At 39.6% G+C, this 26,393-nt stretch overlaps 1 protein-coding gene across 1 annotated transcript; it reads right to left on the reverse strand.

The window, feature by feature from the left end:
• Positions 1-3,728: 3,728 nt before the first annotated feature.
• On the reverse strand, positions 3,729-21,715 carry LOC118780445 (biglycan-like). The gene is made up of 8 exons (XM_036532918.1): positions 21,491-21,715; positions 10,660-10,961; positions 8,381-8,493; positions 7,608-7,821; positions 5,667-5,777; positions 5,249-5,342; positions 4,426-4,564; positions 3,729-4,252 (listed from the first exon to the last, which is right to left on the reverse strand). Exons 2-8 carry the CDS (start codon positions 10,901-10,903, stop codon positions 4,055-4,057), a joined length of 1,113 nt encoding a protein of 370 aa, XP_036388811.1. The 5' UTR covers positions 10,904-10,961; positions 21,491-21,715; the 3' UTR covers positions 3,729-4,054.
• Between the last annotated feature and the right edge of the window lie 4,678 nt (positions 21,716-26,393).

A 26,393-nucleotide genomic window follows, 5' to 3' on the forward strand; every position in this document is an offset into this window, starting at 1 on the left:
CCACTTCATACAGGACCCTGCTCTGATACAATACCTCACACAGTTACAGTCTGCTTTCTATTGGACAACTAACTTCGAACCCACTCAGTGATATCTCCTGTAATTCCTGCAGATTTCATTTTCATTATGAGCCTCTCATGCGGTACTTTGTCAAATGCCTTTTGAAAGTCCAAATAGATAATATCAAAAGCTTGGTTTGAGTCTAAACACACTAGCTTCCTCAAAAGTGTCCAGGAGGTTTGTTAAGCACGACGTCCCTCTGCGAAAACCATGTTGGCTATCATTTAAGATACCGTTTTGTTCAAGGAATAATTTCAAATTGTCCCTAATGATGGATTCCAGTTATTTAAATGTAACATAAGTTAAGCTGACGGGCCTATAATTTCCTGGATCAGTCCGGTCACCTTTCTTGTAGATAGGTACTACACTACCATGTTTCCAGTCATCTGGTATTTCTCCAGTTTTGAGAGATTGTTTAAGAATAACTGTCAGAGGCTTGTAAACCACTTCTGCTAGTTCCCTGGGAACTCTTGGATATACTCAATCAGGGCCTGGTGCCTTATTTGTTTGACGTTTTTGGAGTTTATCTAGTACTTCTGCATCATTTAAATCAATTTTCTCCGTAAGACTCTGAGAATTGAATGCACCTGAAGGCATAAGTGAAAACACTTCACTAGTGAAACTCTCCCCAAAGTAACTATTTAGGGTATCAGCTTATCAGTTTATATTCCTTGTATAGTCACGCATCTTAATAAAGTCAGCTCGTCTAAAGTTGAATGCAGACTTAACTTGCCAAAAAACTGCACAATGTAACTGCACTACGGTCACTTGTTCTGAGTAGCTCCCCTACCTCAGTACTGCAAATTCTATCAGGATTATTACACAGAACCAGATCTAGAATTGTGTTCTCTCTTGTAGGTTGAGTAACAGACTGTATCAAAAAGCAGTCATTTACAAGATCCAAAAATCCTTCCTCACATTTACCTTGACCTGACACAGCTTCCCAATTAATTGAAGGGTAATTGAAGTCCCCCATTACTATTGTCTCACCCTCCTGTCATGCTAGTTTAATGTTATCAAAGAGCATACTGTTAACACTGCTGTCTGAGGCTGGTGGCCTATAACATACTCTGACATTCAGACCCTTTACATTTTCACGCAATATTTTAATCCATATGTCTTCACTAACACCAAGGGGCTCCATTCCTGTAATTTCCAGAATATTAAGATTATCCTTTACATAGAGAGCTACGCCTCCTCCTCTTCTATTGCTTCTATCTTTTCTTAGCGGCTTGTATCCCTCTATGTTGTACTCATCCCCATCCTCTGCACCAAGCCATGTCTCCCAACAACATCATAATTACTATTACTCATAACAGTTTCTGGATCGAAAATGTTATTTTTATGCTCCTAGCATTTAAACAGAGGAATTTCTGGGTATTGTGTGTGTATTTCCTGTCTTTTCTTTCCACTCCCAGCTGCTCAACACCACCTCTATTACAGTGCTGCTCTGACTGATTTGCAATCATGGTTTCCTCACTACTAATAAAATATTTAGCCATGGTGTGTTCTAACCAGCAGTCTGTCTATCCCTACCCATATCACTGTATAACCTCCCTGTTCCCCCAGGCCCTAGTTTAAATAACCCTCTGCTACCCTAAGCATACGCTGGCCCAGTGCAGCTGTACCCCTCCGGTTCAGGTATAACCTGCCCCGCTTGTATAGGTCACCCCTGTTCCAAAAGGAGTCCCAGTGCCCCATAAACCTGTACCCATCTTTCCTACACCAGTTTGTAGCCACGTGTTAAATCTGCATATAAATGCCTGCTTCCCTTTGCTTGCACGTGGTACCTGTAGAATTCCAGAGAAGACTACCGTGGAAGTCCTGCTCCTAATCTTCCCCGCTAGCTCAATTTTGTCCTGCAGAACCCCGAACCTATGTCATTGGCTCCAACATGGACCATGACCACTGGATCCTCCCCCGCTCTGGCCAGGAGCTTGTCTGCACGCTCCAGGAGGTTTCCAAACAGGCCTCGAGATCAAGAATCTTGTTCTCCAAGTGCTCAACGAGGTGGCAACGATCACAGATGAACTCATCCTGGAGGTCTCCCTCCAGAAATCCGATCACCCAGCAACTCTGGCACAGTTTTGGCCACATTTTTCTCCCCTAACTGAACATGCTTCCCCTAAATAAAGATTTACTGCTGAGACAAAATTACCAGCTAAAAAAAGTGCTAAAAGCACAGAGGTGGCTCAGAACAGTCAAAGGCAGAAATTAACACAAGAAATGCCATTTAGTCTAGATACAATAAACTACACCTACAGTTCAGCAAAAGCAGACGCGATAACATTACCAGAATCAGGGTATCCTAAAAGCAAACGCAGAAGAACAGTAAAAACAAGGTAAACAAGCGAACTGCCTGGCTAGCTAAACTACCCGACTAGCTAGCTAAAGCATGCTACGTAAATATTTAAAGATTTGCTCCTGAGAGGGTGCAAAACCACAAAAAAAACTCTCATTAGCTAGAATATGTGCCGAATTAGCTACGTTTGCTAACAAGCTAACTCATTGGCCAAGGCTTCGACAGAGGAAAAAAGTGGAAAATTCCCTCTCTGTCCCCTAATGGTAACAAAAGATTCAACTTTAGGAGCAGATCAGACCTACCCTTATTTAATAGCTAGGTGAATAGCCCCAATTTTTATTTTTATCCGTTTGGACATAGGAGCACACAGACCACTCCACAAACACAGCACACAGCACAAATTTGTCAGGCAAGGGCAGTCGAGCAGGACAAGAGCAGTCAAGCAGGCAAGAGCAGTCGAGCAGTTCCTGTAATTATATTCAGTTCTTGGATCCATGGATGTCAGTGAAAGTTCACCTGAAAAACACACCCACAAGTCAAATCCTCTTGTTTCTCTGACCCTGTCCCACTCATTCCAAGTGTCTTTATTGCATTTTTGTCTTTCTCAATGCTTTCATAAACAGGTTCATCCCTTCTTTCTGCTGCAGAAATGAAGCTGAAAAGTCTTTATTCTCACATGCAACAGATAAGACACACAGTTGAAGCATTGCAGAGTACACAATATGCATCTTGGTCAGCTATCCTGAATGTAAATAGCCTGTAGCCAGTGCCGTCCTTAATGTAAAGCATGAAAAAATCAGATGTTGAATGAATTTGTGTAAAACCATTTAGTTGCTGTTATTACAGCATAACAAGCCAGACTTGAATTTCTGTAGGCCTTAGAAGCAGGTAGGTCCCAGGAATAGTTTCTGTTTTTTATGCATTTAGGCAGGGCTGTAGACATTCACCTAATTGTCAATTCAACTGACAGTGGAACTGTATTCTGACACCCCCCCCCCCCCCCACCCCCAACAATAATTTAGGAGCTTCACTCCCTTGCTCTGCTCAATTACAAAGAGGTACCTGTACAAGAAATAAGTACAGTCATTTTCAAAGGGGTTTTACAAAAGACATGCAGCATTTAAATTAAAATAGTCATGACAATTATTTTTCAAGAACTTTCATACACACTACTTCTCATGTAAGGTCACTAGGGAGAAAAAGTATCCATACTAAAATCCATTTTAACAATTATGTAATAAAGTTGATAAAAATATGAACAATATAACAACTGTAATGATAATAATAAACATCAAACCAATAAAATTAATTAAAACATTGTTTATAAAATAAAAATGTCACAGCATCAGAATTTGTCGTTTGTTATCTGAACTTGGAGAAAATCACAATTATGCTTTTTCAAGGGGACTGGCTGCTTTGTAACTTAAGACTATAAAAAAGAAAATCACAAGTAAGTTCCTGAATGTTCTGAAGGTAATGGTGATGATAAAAATTGTTTCCCTCCATCCTATTGTGTGTGCATTTCACAGAAAAAGATAAAATCACAAGACATCAGCTCTGCCATATACTCTTCTTGCTCTTCTTTGTCACATACACTTTCTTTTTCCAAGACTACAGGCTTGCTTTTAAATGTTGTATTAGGGCAATTTCATTTCTCTTTCTGCACTGTTTCCTGCCCTCCCTCCACCTGCTCTACTTCCTATAGTTTCCAAATTGAACAGCCAGCCTATCGGTTACACAGCGGAATGTATTGGGCTGCACCTCCCAGAGGTTAATGGGGTTTGAAAAGAGACTGATGGCGCTGTAGTAAGTTCTCTTCATCTCAAAGCCCACAGGGCAGAAATCATTGACACCAACATGGGTGATGTTGTTGCTGTGGAGGTACACCACCTGCAGACAGGAGAGACAGAATGTGTGGGAACCAGATTATGGATAGTACTGAAAAAGCCATGATGGAACAATATATCGTGCTGCCTCACCCCTGCCTCATCTGACCTGTTGCCCCACCCAGATCAATTACTGCCCCTCCCATTTTGAATAACCTGCTGCCCTGCTTGGCTCACCTGCAGATATTTCATGTTAGACAGTCCTGAAGGGATACTGTTGAGCTGGTTGTTCTCCAAGTGCAGTTCTCTCAGATCAGGTAGATAATACAGACTGCCATCCTCAATCATACGAATATGGTTAAAGCCCAGGCCCAGTCTAAGAAAACAGAAAACAGAAAAATGATTTATCTGCACCAGTGTTTTTTCTTACTATTCTCTTTTTGTATTGCCATATTCTGTTGTTGTTGTGGCCATGTTTTCATTTAGAAGGTATTTCTTTGTGATTTACATAGAGCTTTGACATGAACTGAAAATACCAAATTTCTTGGTAACAGTCCCAACTGTTTATGAGGAGCTCACATTTAAGAGAATTACAGTATATCAAAGCAACTGCCAAATCATATGTCATCAATGTTCATTAATGAAGTTATTTTTGCTGAGAATAAAATTGTATTAATGCTCACATTTTGGTCTTCTGTTCTGGGGCAAGAGCACATTAAAAAAATGATGCACAGTGAAATGTGACCAAAAACCTTGTGACCTAGTATCTGCAAAATGTTGATGCTGAAACATTGGGATGACTTGGGATGAGGTGTGCAGTTCTTTTCTGTAATGACAAATTTGGCTGCCATATTGTATTTTGCAGCTGAAGTATGTTGCCTGTGTGCTAACAGGCTCATCAGATGCTGCCCATTTCCCTGTTAAAACCTACTAAAATAGTCTGGTCCAAAAATGACAGAAAAAAAGAAAAGATTGTCAGAGTTACCCCTGCAATACTCACACTTGGACCTGCAGTATCCACATCTAGACCTGCACTGGCCACACAAAGAAATGGATGTACCTGTACAGATTTCTGTAGCGGCTCAGGTCCATCATCTCTATAGCCTGAATTTGGTTGTGGTCCAAATGAAGCTCACGTAAACTGTCAGGGAGGTCTGAGGGGCATAGAGAGTAAAGGTGTGAAATAGAAATAGACATTGACGGGGTAAAAAAAGAGAGAAAATACTTATATTCTACAATTGGCTTTTTAAATAAGCTCAATTCATTACAGAACATGCATCTATCTTACAGTTGGCAGCGTGCATGAATTAATGGATTAAGGAATTAAGGAATGTAGCTTTTAACCAGAAGTTGTATATATTTAAACCAATTTGCTGTATGTAAAATCCCTGATATTATAATCTTTAGGGTTTAGCAAGGTTAGAGTGGATCAATAACACTGCTGTAGCTCAGGGGAGTGAGTGTGTCAAAAGTGGTACCTGTGGGCACCCCAGTGAGTCTGGCTTCAGAGATGCGAAGGTAGCTGAGTGTGAGTCCTCGAAAAGCTCCAGGTTCAAAAGCACTGTTCTGAAGGGGGTTCCTTCCCATTTCTGCGAGTCAAAAAACATCCTCACAAAGGCTCTCGACTTTAGCATTCAACTTTGCGTGTGTATATATATATATATATATATATATATATATATATATATATATATATATATATATATATATAAATTTTTTTTTTTTCATTCTGCCAATTCCCCCTCTGTCTTCAAGAACATCTGAAGACACAGCTCTTCCGCTCTCAATTGAGCACCTGAAACATAATTCCTAAAGGAACTTCTAATGTCTCCTACTACTATATAAAAGTAATCTAATGGTTAAATGCACTCGTTAGCTGTACCAGATAGTTTGTACCTTGCCTGGCCAACCATTGAAACCTGGTCATGCAGCACTTCTAATATTGTTGACTCCTTATGGTATTTCACTTGTGTTGTACTCTCCCTCACTTGTAAGTCGCTTTGGATAAAAACTGCCAAATGAATAAATGTAAATGTAAATGTAATGTGTATATACATTGTTGTGTTATATATGTTGTGTTAGGTGAAGGAAGGGTGAAGTCTTCTGTCACAGCGTGTACTTTTTAGTGAGACTATAGCTACTGATTCTGTAATAGGTTAATGTTATTCTCTCAAATATTGTACCCTCACAAGGTGATTTGCAAGAGAGTAGGCCAGGTAGCATTCAAGTTTTTTTTAAATTATTTTTTCTTTAAATTGCTCCTGATTTGCAGTGATTGTCCTATGTGATTTAAATCCAAATGCATGTATTGCCATATCAAAGTTCTCTGAAGTACTATTCAACAGAACTTGCCAAGAATAACTGGTGGGGTTGACTCCTAATGTAATATGTAACCTGTTTCTGTGACATCTGGCCTCTTCTGAAAGACTGTAGCTTTCATTTTGTCCTTCTTCTTTAGTGCACAGCTTTGACAGAATTGCATACAATAGGAATTGTAGACTAAAGTAATGCCAGTTGTTCCTGGACTTTTGCTGAGTCATCAGTATACATGTTGAGCAAGCACCGCCTAAGTCAATGAGCCGGAGTGAAGGACTCGTTGTTTTGGTTCCAGTTGTGATAGTGCACTTTGCTTTCATGATGTAATAGACATACCTCACAAGAGACTTCATAAAGGTTGAAGGAATAGTCGAAAATTGAATACTGTATGTATATTTTTTGTTTGGACACATTTTCTTATTAGTTTATGAAGGGTGTAAGTATGATCAGAGGTGTGATGATCAAGTAAAAATCCAGTGACTCCATTTAAAAAAAGGAAAATACTCTCTTTCAAGGAGAGGAATCCACAAAATAGTTTAAAATGTGCTTCATAATACTTTTGATACGCAAAAGGTTATTGCAAAGATGGAAATGAACAAATGTCTTATCTTTCTAGTTGGTTAAGTTGACTGGTATACCTGATATATGCTATGACGCTGTGCTGACATTTTACACACTACCATATCAGTCAGCCTGCTCCATTAATACTGCAAGTAATCCATCTTATCACCACCTCTACACCATCTCCAAAGTAGTAACAAACCTGGCTGAAACGGTGGCGTGCAGCTGGATGGGTTTTTAGGTGATACCCTTTCACGCTGATAGGAAGGTGACTTCAAAGGTGGGGTGAAGTTTGCTTTAAGGCTTATTCAACAGTGCGAAAGCAGTATTCGTCTCTGCTTTTGAGTATCAGGGTAATGAACACTTGGTTCCAGATATCAGGTTAATACTCAGCTTTAGCTTTAATACTAATGATAAGGCTATTGTAAATATAGGGGATAATATGAGTGCTAATATGTATGCTAATATTAATTCTAAGAGTGACACCAGCAGTGATAGTAATACTCATAGATTGTAGATGACAACAAGCCTAAATTCCTGACCGATGCAGTTCATGTTGCCCAGACCGGCAAAGGCACCCTCAGCGACCTTCCTGATGCGATTGTCATGGATACGCAGCTCCACCAGGGACAAGGGGAGGTTTTTGGGAATGGCTGTCAGATAGTTGTGGGAGAAGTAGAGTTTCTGCATGCGCTGCAGGGGCATGAAGGCACGGGGATGGACCCTGGAGATCTGATTATTGTTCAATACCAGAGCCTGAGAAAGAGGGAGAGGGAGAGATGATTCAACAATGAGGCATAAGAGAAGCACAGGGCAGAGACAGAGAGATGACTGGAGCCTGAGAGAGTGGACTGGGGGAATAAGGGGGAAGAGGATAAGAAGCCCAAGGAAAAGAAATAGAGAGAGAACAGAAAGGTGCTATAGGAAGGAAGAAAATGAGAGTGAGGAGATGAGATTGGGATAGAAGAAATATGGAGAGGAAAGACTGAGATGAAGAACGGGGGGCAGGAATATGACTGTACAGGAGAGATGAAATGTTAGAGGATGAATGTAGAGGAGGAAGGGAGTATGAGAGGGTGAATGTAGAGGAAGGAGGGAGTGTGAGAAGGTGAATGTCAAAGAGGGAGTGTGAGAGGGTAAATGAACAGGAGGGAGGGGTTGTGAAAGAATGAATGAACACTTTTACAGAATACCTCAAAATACAAATACAAAAACAGAAATATTTCTCCCCTTCTTTCCCTGCCTCTCATCTTCTCTCTGTCCCCCCCTCACCACTCCTCCCTTCTTCCCTCCCACTCTCCCTTTTCTCTCTTACGTAGAGATTGCTGAGGCCCTTGAAGTCATTCTCTCTCAGCTCTGTAATGTAGTTGTTCTGTAGGTCCAGCAGTCTAGTGTCAGTGGGGAGGTCATAAGGAACAGCTGTGAGACCTGGATACAAAAACATCAAAGATCAATGTGCCAATGTGTCACTGCCGGCATGTTGTTACAGTTTTAAAGTATATTTGGGGGAAGCATCACAAGTAGTATTGTTGTCCTAATTATTAATAACAATTGTGAGATCTTTAGGTAGACCTCTTAAAGTTTTTGTTTTCCAAGTCAATTGCTGTGATACTGTTTTGAAAATATTTAAAAAGTGCAAAACTCTTGACAAAACAATCCAAACTTTCCACTCCAGCAGGGAGTCATCTGCAAAGCAGTGAGCCTACTGGCATACCACATTTGAAAACTTTCCTTTCCATGTCTTATAGTACCACCATTATGTTTGTTGTTTGGAGCAATTATTGTAATAGTGCATGTAATATATCCATAATTGTGCACATTTACTTACTGGTTCTCAGAACAGAATACTCAGACAACTGAGTTATAAATTAGCTGTATGAGCTTCCCAGCTGTTTTTCAGTCACACGTCTCAGTTTATGGTATGGTCAATAATTGTTGCTCTGATTTTATCTGAATCTAAATCACACCTATGACCATGACTACAAATGTCTATGGCCTGCTCCAGTCACTGTCTCCACTCAACCTTCTATGATGTAGTGCAATTGTCATCTATTTTGTTACTGCACATTTGCATATGGGGAAGGCCATTTGTGAGATTTACTGCTACCACACAATATCATAATTATGCATTTTCCCTTACTAGCAATTGGCTTTTGATCACTTTATGGATGACAAGGGCATTTCAAGAACTGAGCTGGTGATTAAGAGTTCCACTTTTTGTATGTGTGGGTTATGTGTTGAAAGGAAAAAATCTTACAGCTTAATTTGGGCTTTTGTTGTTTTCTGTCTTTTTAAAAATCAGAGCAATTGAGTAACACTGATAAAATGCAAGCACACCCCACCACGTTGAATCTGACTGAAACTCAGTAGGGTTTCTAAGACATGTTTCAGTGCATTCATAACCACTATGTACATTGTGTGTTCTGAAATGACTATCTACATCCAACTGTGAACAATATCATCCGTGACTCTGTTTAAGGAACACAGATACTGATAAGGGTATATTTACAGTCTGCCAATACAATTTTTTTCAGTCACAGCAGCCCTGCTTCACCAAATAAATGAGACAATAAGAGGAGAAACATCCCTGCATCAAGGTGTATATTCCTTTGCTTGCTGGCCTCTTTGAATTCAAACATTGTGATGAGAGACTCCTTTGTGCTACTGTTTGCTGGCATTAAATAAGTCACATACAGCCCAGTAAACTTTTAAAGAAAAACTAGAACCAAGAAAGTGCTGGTTACCAAACTGCACCCTTGTTTTTCTTTCTCCTGCTATCTATATCACAATGCAGCAGGGACATTTCTAATTATGAAAAGAAACGCTTCGTCCACCCTTTCTGCAAGGGTGGACACACTGAATAAAGGCAGCATCAGTGTCTGTATTTAAGTATCTTTAAATATGAAAGTATCGGTGCCTGTATTTAAGCAGTTTAACGCAGTACAAGAAAATGTCATTAATTTAACTACAGTAACTACTATATATAAAATACATATTTTATATACCAACATATTACTGTTCTATCCATCCCTACCTGATATTCAAATGTACAACCACTGGATTCCAAAGACAGTCTAAACGTTATTCCTTATCATGTTTGAAATGCACGCACTTTTAAAGCCATTTTTGCAGTTGTACCAATAAGAATTCAGCAAGGAGTTAAAGTTGTAGGTTATTGTAAAATCAAAAAATGAGTTTACAAAGAGATAAAAACTTTTTGTTTTTTTTTTGCATTTGTTTTCTGAATTGTGCTTGGAGTTGTGTGTGAGTTTGTTTGCTTTTCCTTCATAATAAAGGTGTCAGCTGAGAATCCACATAGTGACAGCGATATGGAGGAGAGATACAGAATAACAGAAGACTCCTGTGTGTTCACTACGCAGGAGCATGGACACACTAATGCTCTTACAGTGGCAAATGTGCAAAGGGAGGAGAATATATTTCAGTTCTGAGATATTCCCTTCTGTTTCCTCAGAAGCTTCATAAACTTTTCCTGCACTTTCTTTCGCATATGCAAATAGATGCACATAGATAAACACAGTCTCTCTCTCTCTCTCTCTCTCTCACACACACACACACACACACACACATACACACCCAAGTCAGAGCACTGCACCACACGTAAGTGACAATGGCAGCTGAAAGGGCAGACAGGCTCAGTAGGGGGGATATCCTCCACAGCTGACCCCTCCTCTTCATCTTGCATCATCTTCATCAGCTCCCCAATGTCACCATCCATCTGAAAGTCCCAGAATCCCTTCTGCTCGAAAGGCAAGGCAGAAAAGGGGGCAAGCAGGTGGACCACACACAGTGTCAGGAGGAGTGCAGAGTGGGTGAACATGGCTGGACGATGTGGGGTGTTGTGGGATGGAATGGAGCCTGCACTTACTCACATATACCTGCAGGGTGACAGATACAAACATTGTGAAAGATTATGCAAGGCTTCCTTCCTCAGACTGTTCCTCAACACTGTTGTTCAGAACAATGTCATTAGTTTGAATTTTACATTCCATGTAATGGAATCCATACACATTATATTTACATATTGTATTTCATACTTGAATGATCCACAGCAGGTGCATCATATATCAATATCAAACAATGTGGAAAATTAGCCAATGAAACTGGTTGGTGATTAGATGACCAGGTTGAGAGTCAAGATAGGCAGGGTTGGGAGGGTTACTTTTAATATGTATTCCACTACAGATTACAGAATACTTACCCTAAAATGTAATTTGTAACATATTCTGTTAGATGACTCAAGGTAAGTAACGTAATCTAAATACTTTAAATACTGATGAATACTGATGAATTTTTGAACACCGTGTTTTTAATTTTTAGAAGTATGTAAGTAAAAGTGTGAATGTGGCATATACTGGTTGGGTGATTCTCACTATATGGACAAAAGTATTTGGCCACACCTGTTAATTATTGAATTCAGGTGTTTCAATCAGACTCTTTACCACAGGTGTATAAAATCGAGTACCTAGCCATGCAGTCTCCATTTGCAAACATTTGTGATACAAAATGGGTCGTTCTGAAGAGCTCAGTGACTTCAGTCGTGGTACTGTAATAGGATGCAACCTTTGTAATAAGATGGTTCGTGAAATTTCATCCCTGCTGGAGATTCCATGGTCAACTGTAAGTGATATTATTAGAAAGTGGAAGCGTTTAGGAACAACAGCAACTCAGCCACGAAGCGGAAGACCACATAAAATCACAGAGAAGGGTCAACGACTGCTAAGGCGCATGATGCGTAAAAGTCGCCAACATTCTGCTGATTCCATAGCTGAAGAGTTCCGAACTTCCACTGGCATTAATGTAAGCACAAAAACTGTGCGGCGGGAGCTTTATGGAATGGGTTTCCATGGCCGAGCAGCTGCATGCAAGCCTCACATCACCAAGTCCAATGCCAAGCGTTGGATGGAGTGGTATAAAGCACACCGACACTGGACTGTGGAGCAGGGGAAACGTGTTCTGTGGAGTGACAAATCACGCTTCTCTATTTGGCAGTCAGATGGGCGAGTCTGGGTTTGGCGGATGCCGGGAGAACATTACCTGCCTGACTGCATTGTGCCAACTGTGAAGTTTGGTGGAGGAGGGATAATGGTATGGGGCTGTTTTTCAGGGTTTGGGCTAGGTCCCTTATCTCCAGTGAAAGGCAATCTTAATGCTTCAGCATACCAAGACATTTTGGACAATGCTATGCTTCCAACTTTGTGGCAACAGTTTGGGGAAGGCCCTTTTCTATTCTAACATGACTGTGCCCCAGTGCACAAAGCAAGGACTATAAAGACATGGTTTGATGAGTTCGGTGTGGAAGAACTTGACGGACCCGCAGAGCCCTGACCTCAACCCCATCGAGCACCTTTGGGATGAACTGGAACGGAGATTGCGAGCCAGGCCTTCTCGTCCAACATCAGTGCCTGACCTCATAAATGCTCTACAGAATGAATGGGCACAAATTGCCACAGAAACACTCCAAAATCTTGTGGAAAGCCTTCCAAGAAGAGTGGAAGTTGTTATAGCTGCAAAAGGGGGACCAACTCCATATTAACGTATATGTATTTGAATACAATGTCATTACAGTCCCTGTTGGTGTAATGGTCAGGCATCCAAATACTTTTGTCCATATAGTGTATGTTCAACTGACGTCAAAATCTAAATAGCTAAACTTGAGTGATTTTTTTTTACTGCAATACATGAAATCCGAAGAACGTTCCTAACAGTTTTTAAAGAATGTTCATCCGACTAAGGTTCTGAACAGTTATTTTTAGAATTTTCACTTAGCATTGTTGTGGCTAACATTTTGGCACCCCCATGTTAAGTCTATGGGCATTTCATCACTGTTTCTTCAGAATTGTAAATGTTAATTCAAAAACTGTAATTACATAAAAATATGAGTTAGAAAATACACAAGCCACCCTAAATACATTGTGAGAAAGGAGTAGCTTAACAATTTAATGTATAATATACGTAGTGTAAAATTGTTGGAGTAATCGCAGTTTTGAACGTGAAATTTCACTTGTTTTATCACTGTATCTACTTGTTAGCTAATTAGCTTTAATACTATACCTACTAGCCTACTAGCTAGCTGAATAGCTAATCCAGTGCAGCCAAACTATGTAAGATAGCTAGCTAGCAATCAATATTAGCTTTCAAATAATGAAAAAGAGAACTTACTTCACTACATCACACTACACACACATGCTTCTTCAGGTTAGAGGTCCACTTTTTTGAAGCGGATAGCAGTTTGGTTGCTGGCAAACACAGCTTGCATTGTACTGTTATGTTGCGACTGTTGCCAAATTTGAAAGTAAAATGGTCCCGGTATTTCCATGACATAAACGCGTTGCGCTGGTTGCTTTCTGTCTCATTCTCCATTCTACTGTCTTGTGAGTCAGGCAGGCTGTGCGCTTTTTTCTTCTTTTTTTCGTGAGGGGTATATGGGAGATACACTCTAGAGTTGCCTGTCATTGTATAGATTTTCCAACTGAATAAATATTAAATGAAAAAAAAAATTAAATTAAATGAAAAAAATCCAATGTAATCCCTTCAGTAATCTAAATATTTTAAAATGTAACTGTAATTTGATTACCATCAATTTAAATGGTAACTGTAAAGGAATACAGTTACTCATATTTTGTATTTTAAATATGTAAAGCCGTTACATGTATTCTGTTACTCCCCAACCCTGCAGATAGGTAATCAGAGACGGACAGGACGCCAGAGTGCCCCCTATTCTTTGTCATAAGTGGCATGGGATCTTTAATGTCCATAATCAGTTAGACCTCTGTTTAAAATGGAATCTTTAATGTTAGAGTTGAAATCATTTTCCATAAATATACCAGGGTGTGACATAAACTGCATATCTGAACACTTTGATGAAAAAAACAGAAAACTCTAGATGATTATGTGAGAGGATTATGTACCTAGTAACTGTTTCCTCATTACCCTCATTACCAGTTTTCATTTCCCAACACGTGGCATAAAGTTAGGGGAAAAACACAGCCATTCAAGCTCCAGAGCTCCTCTCAGCTCCCTGTGGGACACTCTCTAATTTGCAGCCTGAAACCACACTGGTTTCTGGTTCTCAGAAAACTGCACCCTCTCCAAAACACAAATACACACACCCATTCATTACTGCCTGTTGTCCCAGTCTCTTTTTCGCGACAGTGAGCTTGCCTTTGACACCACATGTGCCCGTTACTAGTTCCTGAGCACTCAGAGAGCACCTGTAGGGGGAGCAGTGAGGTAGGTGGGGGTGGGGGGGTCAATGATTATGTGGTACACTGAAACAACTGAAACTAAGACTGTTACACAATGGGTACCAGTCACATTAAGTTAAGTGCCTTGAATATTGAAGTAAAGTGAGTATTTGTCAGCCAGTAAACTGCAGCAATGTTGATTCTAATAAACAGGAAGAGGAAGCAGTTTAAAGACCAACCTTCTCCCCTGGCAGAACAGTACTGCCACTCAAGATATCGCCTTCTGGTGAAGTATAATTTTATAATGTTGCATGTAAGCAATTTGTAGTAATCACCCTGGATCTGTGTTTAAGATGCAGCAGAGGTAGAGGGCATGATGAAATATATACTGTAAAATGTCTCCTACCAAAACAAATTAAAAAAAAAAAAAAAACACTTGTTTGGATATGGACCAGACACATCATGTGTGGTGATCGTGATTGTAGCGAAGGGCGAGAGCAGTCACCCCACCCGGCCCTGAACCCGGGTCTACAGGGTACCAACCATGCGACTTTGACCGCGATGCCAAAGAGTCAGGCTCATTGGTATGGCAGTCAGAGCGTATACTCAACCGTAGTGACGGCACTCCGTCACAGTGATGCAGAAAACAGGGACAGAAGACAGGGATATTTGTGGTGGCTCTGCCATTTGAAGCTGGTTTATATGGGCACTGGAGTGCAGTGTACATGGGTGTGGTTAATATGTGGAGAACAGATACATCCATTACCATGTGACTGGTGCAGAGCAATAAACTTTTCTCTGATAATGTTATTTTAGGACCTCTTTCTAAACACGTGAGGAAAGCAAGAAGGTATTATGTATCTATTTCTGCCTGCCACTTTATCCATTTATTGTCTTGTGATGTTGTCAATTTATTGTCTTCTTGCATTTATTGTACCCATTGTCTCATTATTTACTGATTTATGCTGTGCACCCTACGTTGTCTTTGTACTTCACTGTCTGAATGTAGCACCATGGGTCCCAAGGAAACGTTATTTTAACCCTGCTGTATACTTTATGGATGGGCTGACAACAAAATCTCTCTGACTCAGTTCAGTGTACAGAAATGCAGATCAATCCGCCCAGCTTCAAATTGTGAAAATAAGTGAAATAAAAGGACACCAGCTGTGATACCAGTGGGGTCAGTTTCAAACAAATGTACTGCTTTACATCTGGGTACTTCTCTGTTATTGGTAACCCAGAAGCATACAGTATTACAGTTCTCAGAACCATGATACAACATGATTCTGACACTGAAAGGGAAATAAGATGTGTTCACCTTTACTCTGAAACATGGTAACATGGTAAATATGGCAATTCTTATTTACAGAATACCAGTCTGCACAATTAAATGCAACATCTGAAGTGTGGCTTAAACCAAATGGTCATGGTCATGAAATAATATTTTTGCTGTTGTTTAATCAATATTGTTGTTTATTCTCTAATCAGTTATTGCAATCTAATCATGCAGACATCCTCCAATAAATCAAATCCACTCTAAAAACTAATCTACAACAAGATAACAACCTCATCTTACGGGGCATAATTCTATCCAAAATGTCTTTTCAGACTGATACAGTGACTCAGATTTTCCTTCCCATTGTAGATGGGGCAGCCTGCTTGCCTAAAGCCATGGTTTCTCTGCCTGACCCTTAAACATAAATTAAATCTGCCTGAATTACATGCTGTCAGCTAACACAATAGAAGAGTCCATCTCACCCTAATAACAGCGCTGAGGTTGACCATAAGTGCACCTCTGCATTGGAGTTCGGACCTGTACAGATCTGCTCCACCTCACAGCTGGCGCTCAGACCCACATCCCCCTCCCCATACACCACTCTCTCACCGTCTCTGCCTCAGCCACAGGCGCACACAGTCAAAAACACTCTCCAAAACGGAGCTGCTGCCAAATGACAAAAACCTCTCTCAATCTGACAGCAAGCAAGCAACAAAGCACAATCAAGCTGTCAATCATGCACAGGCAGACACACTGTTGGGATGAAGCCTGTCTTTATGGAGCATCTGCAGGCATTTAAATACCCCCTCCCAATCATTTTACGTACAATATTGTGGTGGGATGACCGCAGCTTTAGTTTTTAGAAATTAAGTACAGCTTAAAGAAATGTATGTAAACAACTGAAAAACTTCATCGGAGCAATAGCTTGTGCAGTTCTTGCACACTCTGTGGTCATCCTGCAATGTTTTTCACTATATTGGCTACTCAGTCTTACTAATACTGTTATTGTATTCAAATAGTCTTCTTCAGAGATTATTTGAATTGGATGCAAACCCCATTCCTTAGGAGTACATGTTTATTGATGAGGTTAGATTTAGTTTGACTAAGCAGAGGAGATGTGGAATGGACATCATGCCATCGTCAAAGTCCCTGGCCAGCACGGGGGAAATATGACACTATATACAGCCAGGGGGTCCTCTATCCCATGCCACTGTGGGTCCCTACAGCCCTTTGCATCTCTCATACTTCTTAATTTTCTCCATTATGGTCTTATTCCACTTGATCAGACAGCCAAAGCTGTCGTGTATAAAAACGTGTTTATTGGGTTTATTGTGCTTGCGGTCGGCGTTTAACATGAATTCAACGTATCCTGAAATCAAATTTTATTTAACGTACAGTAGTTTCAACAGTACAGTTAGCTAATGGCCTAGGCTACAATCGCTATCGCCAAACTATTCAAAAGATGACTAACGTGAAAACTGGTCGCTAAATAAATCCACACACAATCCTCACTATCATCTACCATACAGTCTTTACTCCAAAAACGATCTAATGTCTGTTTTTTTTTTCTTTTCCCGGGGAGCAGGTGCATGTTTAAGGCTTAGGTTCAAGTTGATTGTTCTTGCGTGTTTTTTTGATAATGACCCATTCAGTAAAAGTGGCGTGCTCACAAAATGTGATCAGGGAGAACAATATTCCTTTTCCAAATTAAACTTTTATTCTAAATTTGCCAGTTGTGACACTACAAATAATGTTTTTACTCATTTAGAGAAATTAATTTATTGGGGAACTAGTTGGTAGGGGACAAAAATAGCCCACACAAATATTGGCGGGGGGGGGGCATGTGTCCCCCCCATCCCCCCCGGTTCCTACACCCCTGGGTGTGTGGGTGCAGAGTGGGTAAAGAGTCGGTATGTGGGCACAGAGTAGAGGGGTGAGAGGACACAGCCAATCAGGTGACAGAGAAAATTATCTGAACAAATTTTCTTTACAAGAGACAACTTTCCAGTAAACATGGTACAGGTTAATAACTGTTTGCTGTTACTAACCTGATGAAAAATGTGTCTATACACTGCAAGAACTGAAATACATTTTTTTCCAAAATTGTGCTATTATATATCATGCCTGTAAAAGACCATCCACTATTTCACCCCCAATGTCTGTTTACATAATCTTCTGACAAGACAAATGTGGTATCACCATTTCCACCAAAATTCTGATATAGAGAAGGCAAGGCAAGCAAAGACATTATTCTTGGTCCTATCCTCAAGTTGAATGGTTAAAGTCTGGTGCAGGCTTTGCAAGCTTTGTCTATTTGCCCATTGTTGTGTCAGTTCAATAATCAGTATTGCAAAGAACATCTAAATTCTGAAGCCCCGTGACAACAGACAAGCTTGTAGAACATTTCATAAACACAACTGAGCTGCTGGAAAACACAGGAACAGCTATTATTTGATTATAAAAGAATATACTTTTTAAATCAAAATGACTTTGATAGATTTGGGGCTGGACAACAGACCTTTTATGCAAAAGTAACTACCGAATTATGTCAAAAAACATGGTTTTGACTGGAAAAATGCAGAGCAGAGCTCATTCTGGACACTTGCCTTTTCACAAATGATGTTGCATAAGAGCAAGTTTAGCCTCTGTTCAGGTAATTAGGAGACCTTTGAGAGAAAGAGCTATGAACACAGTCCTATGGATAAAACTGTGAGTTGTGCTTTCTTAGGAATCAGAGCATTGTGAGCAACAAGATTGGACTCTCATTTTAAGAGGTTGCTAAACACCAGTATAATAGGAGCCATGATGGTCTGTGAGATATTCCCTTAACAGGAAAATGCTATTTGGGGATTCCTGCACATTTTTTAAAACTTTATTTCTCAGAGAGGGTTTATTGCTCCAAATAGTAAAATATAGATATAAAGGATATTAATAGCTGTCAATCCAGGGCCAGGTGAAGCAACATAAGAATAGTTCTGCCCCAGCCATTTCCAGTAGAGCTAAAGCAAAGAAAGTCATTTCCATTGCCACGTGTTGTACAAGCAGTTCACCCCCCTCCCCTCTTAAAGTACACTCCCACACCCTTAACCACAGGAAGGCTCAGAACCACACAAGTCCCAAATAGAGCTTTCATAAAGTCAATCACCCCAACATGGTCTCTCATGGTTTTGGAAAGCCAATCTCCCCACAATAACAACATTTTCCACAATTCACACTTCATCTCAAGGAACATAAATATAAAGAACATATAAAGAACTACACATCTTTATTTATCTCTTCTGTTCAGCTCCCCCCCCCCCCCACCCCCAGAGGATGATGACTAGAATAGGAAGCAGCAGTACTCAAAGACTAGTGTGGAAAAAGCTTGGCTATAATTTGGTGACTTTGGTCCTGAAAACAGTATTTGAAGCAGTGCACCCTCTGCCAGTGGGTTGGGATGTGGCAACCACTATAAAACTAAGGGGAAGGGAAAGGAATCCAGCCTGGGTTTCAGTGTATTTATAGTGACCAGTCACTTTATTTCTTCATCATCTTCTTTGATGGGTTTGGAGGTTTTTATAGAAATATTATTTTACAGAAAGACCACTTTACATTATTGCAATGCATTTTTAAAATATTTTACAGCTCCAATATCTTCTGCCCTCTGCCATCTTAAGAGGAAAACGGTTCCTTTATTTGGTTAAAGCCCCATCAGAATTATGGCAAAACTTGCACTTATCTCAGCTGTGCCTCAATTTGTCTTATCTATTTCAGATCTAGACATCAAAGATTAATAAATTAATGGAAATCAATAAAGTTGGAAATCAAATCAAGTCTTGCATGCAGACTTGAGAAGCCATGCTTCTTCTGAGGCTGCTGGGCATTTGTGAAATGCATATACACTGTAACACCATGGGAAAACAGCTATTATGTGTTTTAAAGCTTTCCTTCCATCTGCATATTGAATAAGCCTCTCTTGTGCGCCCAACAGTGTAAACCTTTCCAACAATGGTCACCTCACATCACAAATACTGTGTAACCTGCTTAATGTCCCCTCTGCCATTCAGAATGAATATGTTATATTATGTGGGTAATCTTTTGAGAAGATTTAAAAAATATCCAATTTTGAAAGAGTGTTACTTAAATAAATAAAATAAAACTGTGTTAAAACTTTGTGTATTGCTTATGATTTCAGTAATCAGTTTGATGACAGTGTCACCATTGGTTACTATCATACAGCATACTAGACAATGTTGAAAAGTGTGTCAGCCATTATACAGTACACAGGACTCAGTACGGTTATAATGAAACAGACCACAGCGCTTGTGAATGGTAAAGGCACTACTTGACTACGCAATTTGTAATTAAAATAGGCAGAAGACACAAAAACAGTCTGTCTGGGGGTGCAATGCACCCCTAAGCACCCCCATAGCGCCAGCCCTGCAGGAGTCAGCCAGGTCCCAAACCTGCGTGTGCCAGTCATGCTCATTGGAGACCCATACACTCAACAGAGAAACACTACATGTATCAGAGGAATTCTTACCACCCCGAATGCGTGATCATAGAAATAATTTAAGGAAATTATATATGCATTTAACTTCTCCGTACAAGTGTATTGTATCTAATTTAGACATAAATAATTTGAATTTAGATCACGTGTGTATTGTATCTAATTACGACAGGGATAGTCATTCATAGTCTTAGGAAAAAGTTTTAAAATGCACTTCTACGGTAGGCTTACGGAAGCCGAGAACGGCTGTGTTTGCAATTATTTTTTAATGCCGTCATCTCCAGATCACGAGTTAATTATTTCGTTATCTCGACATAACAAAGCTCGTTTTTTCGAGATAAGGGGTTAATTTGTCTCATTATCTCGAGCTAACAAAGCTCCTTTTCTCGTGATAACGAGTTAATTATTTCGTTATCTCGAGATAACAAAAATCGTTTTCTCGAGATAACGAGATAATTTATCAGGAGAAAACGACAATTGTTTTCTGGAGATCACGGGATAATTATGGAGAACTCGAAAATGAGTGTCTGGTTCATTTGATCATCGTTTTCCAAACCTCTCCTGGAGCACCCTTTGTCCTGCATGCTTTAGATCTCTACCTGCTCCAACGCAGCTGATTTAAATGATCAACTCGTTATGAACTCCTGAAGCTAACAAACAGATCATTTAAATCAGCTGTGTTGGAGCAGGGTCTTGGCTGTCGGGGAGGATCTGAATGTTATCCCTAACAGAAAGACACAATGCAATTTCTGCCTGTGTTAGACCTTGACTGAAGTGATGCGTTGATCAATAATGGATACTCCTGACATTTTCAGGTTAAATTAGTTGCTACAGTTGTCAAGATGCCATCTGTGCATGCTGGCATGGCACTCCTGATCTCTGATAAACATTATAAATAATAAGAGGAAACGTCCTTTTGTTTTCTCGTGATAACATTAATTCCTTAACTTATCACGAGAAAACGAGCTTCGTTATCTCGAAATGAGAAAAATTAACCCGTTATCAGGAGATAGCGAGCTTTGTTATCTCGAGATAATGAAATAATTAACTCGTGATCTCGAGATAACGGCAAAAATTAAATATTTAAATAATAATAATAATAATAATAATAATTGCACAGCCGTTCCCAGCTTCCGTAGTAGGCTACTGCTTATTCATAACTGAACTAGTCATGATTGTCAATTGTCCTGTTTTACTAAATCCGTCTAGGGTTTACGAGTATACAAATACAAATTATAAATGCACATATATTGTAGGATTCGGAAGAGAAATAGAATACGATGGGCATGCTTTGTGGCTTTATGCAAAACGTAAATGGCAATTAAACGACTAGCAATTAAACATTAGCAATTGTCCTGCCTCATAGCTGCGCAAAATACGGTTAAGTTTTATAAACTTTGCAAACATTTTAAGACAAATAATATGTAAAGAATGAAGAAATAGCTATCATCCTACCTTTAGGCAGAAAATATTTTTCCGATTGTGGTCTACAAGTCGTGGTGTTTTTTTTTTCCTTAAAATTACTATACAATTGATTTGTCTAAAGGTATTTTTCAATGTATTGTTTTAATATTTTGAATATATTAGCCTATTATTTGTGTCTTTAGGATGTCCTTCGTGTTCCCTTTACGTCAGCCCCGGTCTGCCAGCAGAGTCGGAGCCTTGACCTTCTTTTACACACCACGGATAAACGTTCCTGAAAAAAAAGAAGAAAAAAAGAAAGTCATTTAAAGTCATAGCCAAATAGTTGATCCAACCCCCCTTTTCTTCACTGCACCACTGAGAGAGAGAGAGAGAGAGAGAAAGAAAGAGAAAGCAAGCAAGATATAAGAGAGAGATACACAGAGAGAAAATATTAGTGGCTTGTCTGAAATTGGCTTGTCCTTTCAGTGATTGAGTGATTTTTTTCTGTTTGAGCCCCAGGATCTCACATTTAGATCAACACTGAACCAAGGGTAAAGATAAAATCTTCTCTATGGTCCTTTCACAAAATACTAATATTAAAAGAAAAATAAATGACTTTATCAAGCATAGCTTCTCAACCACACTTTAAATACACATAATCTGTGTTTACAAAGATCCAGTTTATTACAAAATGCTTCTCTTAACTGATAGAGAGCATCCTGTCCAACACCAGAAGCAAAGTTCTTCTTTCAAGCACAGGGTTCATCTGCTCCCCTCTCTGCAGTCTGTAGCCCATTTATCACTTTGATTATCTAAATCTGTGAGGCCATTTATGGGACTTTACAAGTTTCAGTAGCGTCAAATAGTCAGTGGTCTGGAGCACAATATGTTGATGGAGTTTTCCAGATGAACACGATGTGATGATAGCTTTGGTTATCCGATTGACTCTGTCCTAAGTAAGGCTTGGGATGCTGGGATCATTATGAGGGTTACTGCTGCTATTTTTCATTGACATTTAATATCAAGGAACTGGGCTCATAATTAGGGGGTTTTGAGTCAGTCCCCAGTATGGCAAACCTGAACCGATTCAGTAAATATCCAGATGCATAAATTCTATCAGATGAAAGCTGTGTGCGCAATGATATAAACATTTCATCAACATTCCCCAATTCCCCTTAACATATTTTATACTCTATCCATCGGGTCCTCATGTGAAAAATAGAAAGAATTCTTTGTGAAAGCACTGAACAAAATCCTCAGATGGAGTTTAGAGGTGAAGTGAGGTGAGGGTGTGGGAGGGAGGGATCCTCCATTGGCTCATCTCTGTCTAGGAGCTCTAGGCCTTCTGCACCTGAAGGAGAGAGAATTTAAAAGCTTCGGAGCCAAGTAATGCATTTCAGAATGTCTTGAAAAAATTATGGAGATTTGAAAATGTGAACAAGTGGCTTGAGGCTTTAGAATAATATCTGGCCAGAGCTGAGGGCTCTGTGATTATTGCCTATGTGTAACTTCAGCTCCTTCAGAGCAGACACAGCAGTGTGGGCCAAGGGTTCAAATGGCTCCCTCGGCCATTACAGAACAGCAGCAGTAGAACCAAGGAACTCTCTGAGGACCATTCACGTATAATGGCAGCCTTTTTATCTAGTTGATTTATGACATTAGAACAGTGGAGCAGACACCTAACAACAGTTTTTTCTTTTAAGAATTGTACAGGAGCTGATATGGTGGTAGTGACTAATTACAGTTATACTGAGGATTATGATTTGTTCTGTTATATTGTAGATATTGATAGAATTGTTAAATGCTTTCCCAACCTTTATTCCCCCTGTTTTTTGGAATTGACAAGTGTACATTAGACTCATCTGACCACAACAACCTCAAAAGAGAATCAAATACAACCTTCAGTACACTCACATGAAGCTAATAGCTGCACACAGTTCACTTCAGTGAAGCAGATGTCAATCAGAAGCATTACTCCATCAGCCAATCAGCTCAGAGGCAAATGATGAATTGAAGGATGGCTGTGAGCACTGAGAAAAGGAAGGTCATATCGGTTTACTCACCTCTATACCCGGTGGAAGGGAGCCAATTTGTTCCACCACCGTGGGATCCTGGTAGTAGTCAGCACATTACATGGCAGGTTTCTAGCTGGGCTGTGGCTGGGGCACTCATGATGAGTCTTTTGCCAAGCGGGCGACAGTGGCTCAGGAGGTAGAGCAGTCGACTGGGGATTGGAAGGTCCTTGGTTCGAATCTGGCTCATCCTGGCAGAGTGTTGAAGTGTCCTTGAGCAAGACACTGAGCCCCCAACAGCTCCCAGTGGCCAGTTGGTAAGCCTGTATAGCAGCCTCTGCCACTGGTAGGTAGATGTGAGGCATATAACTGTAAAGTGCTTTGATTACTCAAATGAGTAGAAAAGCGCTATATAAATGCAGTCCATTTACCAAGCGAGCCACTTAATGGACATTTGATAGATTGATCAAAGAATAATGTAAACACATACGCATGTTTACATGTACATTATACACATAGAGATATAGAGACAGAAATGTATTGAGCAACACCATCTCTTCAAGGAAAAGGAGAGGCTCTCAAACCATAACCCTGATTTAATGGTCAGACTAAAAACTTTATTTGTTCCTCTTGAAGGAGGAAGTGAATAATACACAACAGAGCTGATGTGGGGTGCTTTCACAAACAAAGTGTGAGTTCAACAGAGGCTCCGTTCCAGCTGCTGCCTAACACATAATCACACAGTCTATTTTAAATCCAGAGTCTTTCCAATCCATGTGGTGCAAATCATAATGGTACAGAAATGTAAAGTCAGCACAGAAGTACATTATGTTCCATGGTTTAACGAATCAGAAGTCTTTGCATTAAATCACATTTTCCGTGATCTTTTTAATATGATTTTTATAGGAATATATTTTCATATATTTAATGTCAATAACCTTCACCATGCCTTTATGCATGTACATGAGAGTTGTGTACAGGTATATATGTGTATGTGTTTGTGGTCACTGCCATCTTAAGGGGCTGTATAGATTTGATGTGTGTTTGTGAAGGCATTGCACAGTTATGCAGGTGTGTTACTTAATTGTGTTAGTGTTACCTACTTGTATCCATATTTACATGTGATGTACTTGTGTGATAAGTGGCTGTACAGGTGTGATGTGCAATTGTGTAAGTGAGATGTATAGTTGAGTAGGTGTGAGGTATGGTTCTGTAGGTCAATAAATTGCTTTTATATAGCATCATTCATCTTTTTTGAGGGATCTCAAAGGACTTACCTCAGCCATTGCTTGGATGAGGTATAATAGCAATTTTGCACCAGAAAGATCATCAAACATCAGCTGAAGTGGAGAGGGAGGTTTATTTAGCCAGTAAAAACTGGGAGGATGATTAGATGACCAGATTTAGAGAACCACACTGGGACTTTGGCCAGGACATTGGGGAACACCCTGCTCTTTGCGATAAGTGCCATGGGCTCTGTAGTGACCACAGTGAGTTAGGATGTTGGCTAAACCTCTCATCCAAAAGACATTAGTTTAGTGAATGTAATGTTAATATTTTGGTACAATGTGCAGGTATTGTGTAGTTGTGTGTGATGAATTTAAAAAAGAAAGAGGAGAAACGGGCCCCTTACATGACTGCTGAAATGTAGCAACTCAGTCTGGACAAAGTTATAGATTAGATTAAGAGGTGCACAGCGCGATTACAGTAAACGTTTACAGGAAAGTCAAGTGGGTGTAATCGTTTGGTAATTATTTCTATTTCTTCTTAAAGAAGACAGTCTCTGTGTTCTCTAAATGGTGCATGAAACCAATCAGCCATGTTTAGTATTTACAAAATCCCTCCTTTAAGAGTACAGAGATACAATGTCTCACAGCCTAGCCACCTGGAACACAACAACAACAACAACAAAAAAGTTCTCAGCATTCATTCTAAGGTTCAGTATTTTAAGCTAATTTCATAAGTGCTTTCTTTGTATAAGCAATGTATTCCCTTTTTATAGTTATCGCTGCTATCAGTGTTCTGATAATGTCCTGAAAGCGCACTCAGGTTTTAAATGCATTACTATTTTGTCAAATGTCCTGCTTCTTTGACATTTCCTTACTAGTAAAAAAGCCAACATTTGCAGAAAGGCATGTTAGCACCACACCATACAATGTACAAGGCAAGTATTCAATTTATAAGTGAAAATTATACACCCTTTAACCTACTATACTGTGCCTATGATTTTTTGTAATACAATTAATGATAATTTTAAATAAATTTAAATTTCTGATATTGTTGGAAAACGTAGCTACATGGACTGTAAATAAATATAAACATTGCTTTCATTCAAAAAACACAGTCTGACAATTATGACCTGTGAGTATACATTTTATTGCATTGTTTATATATATATATATATATATATATATATATATATATATATATATATATATATATATATATATATATTCTGTTGTTCCTCTCTTATTATAAACATACACACACAGGCACTACATTCCTTTAAGCAAATTATGGTGTTTGCAGTGATTAAGGGTAGGCTACAGCCTGAACAAACCTATTCACATCTACAGGCCTGACTTGTATCAGCTTTCTAAAAGGTCTTAATATAAAATATCGCATCAGGATCTGTATCTGCTCAAAATGTAATAACACTATTAAAGTTAAAAATTAATACTGAGTCTCCTGGACACTGAAAGACAGTATATCACCACCTCTGTGAAGGCAAGTTCTCTCTAGTGACAGAGGAGCAGAGGAACAGCATCAGGGTTCCGCATTCCAGGAGAATGAGACCTTTCATGCACAAGCAGGACTGACAAGCATTACAACAGCAGCCAGCAAGTGTTAAGGTTAAGGAAATGCGGAAAGACAAGGACAAGGGGTTATATCCATGTTCTGTGGACAAGAGGGGAGACTGTGTTAGGGAGGGCACTGGGTGG

The sequence above is a fragment of the Megalops cyprinoides genome, chromosome 7 (genome assembly GCF_013368585.1).
Source record: "Megalops cyprinoides isolate fMegCyp1 chromosome 7, fMegCyp1.pri, whole genome shotgun sequence".
In the NCBI taxonomy this organism is placed as follows: Eukaryota; Metazoa; Chordata; class Actinopteri; order Elopiformes; family Megalopidae; genus Megalops; species Megalops cyprinoides.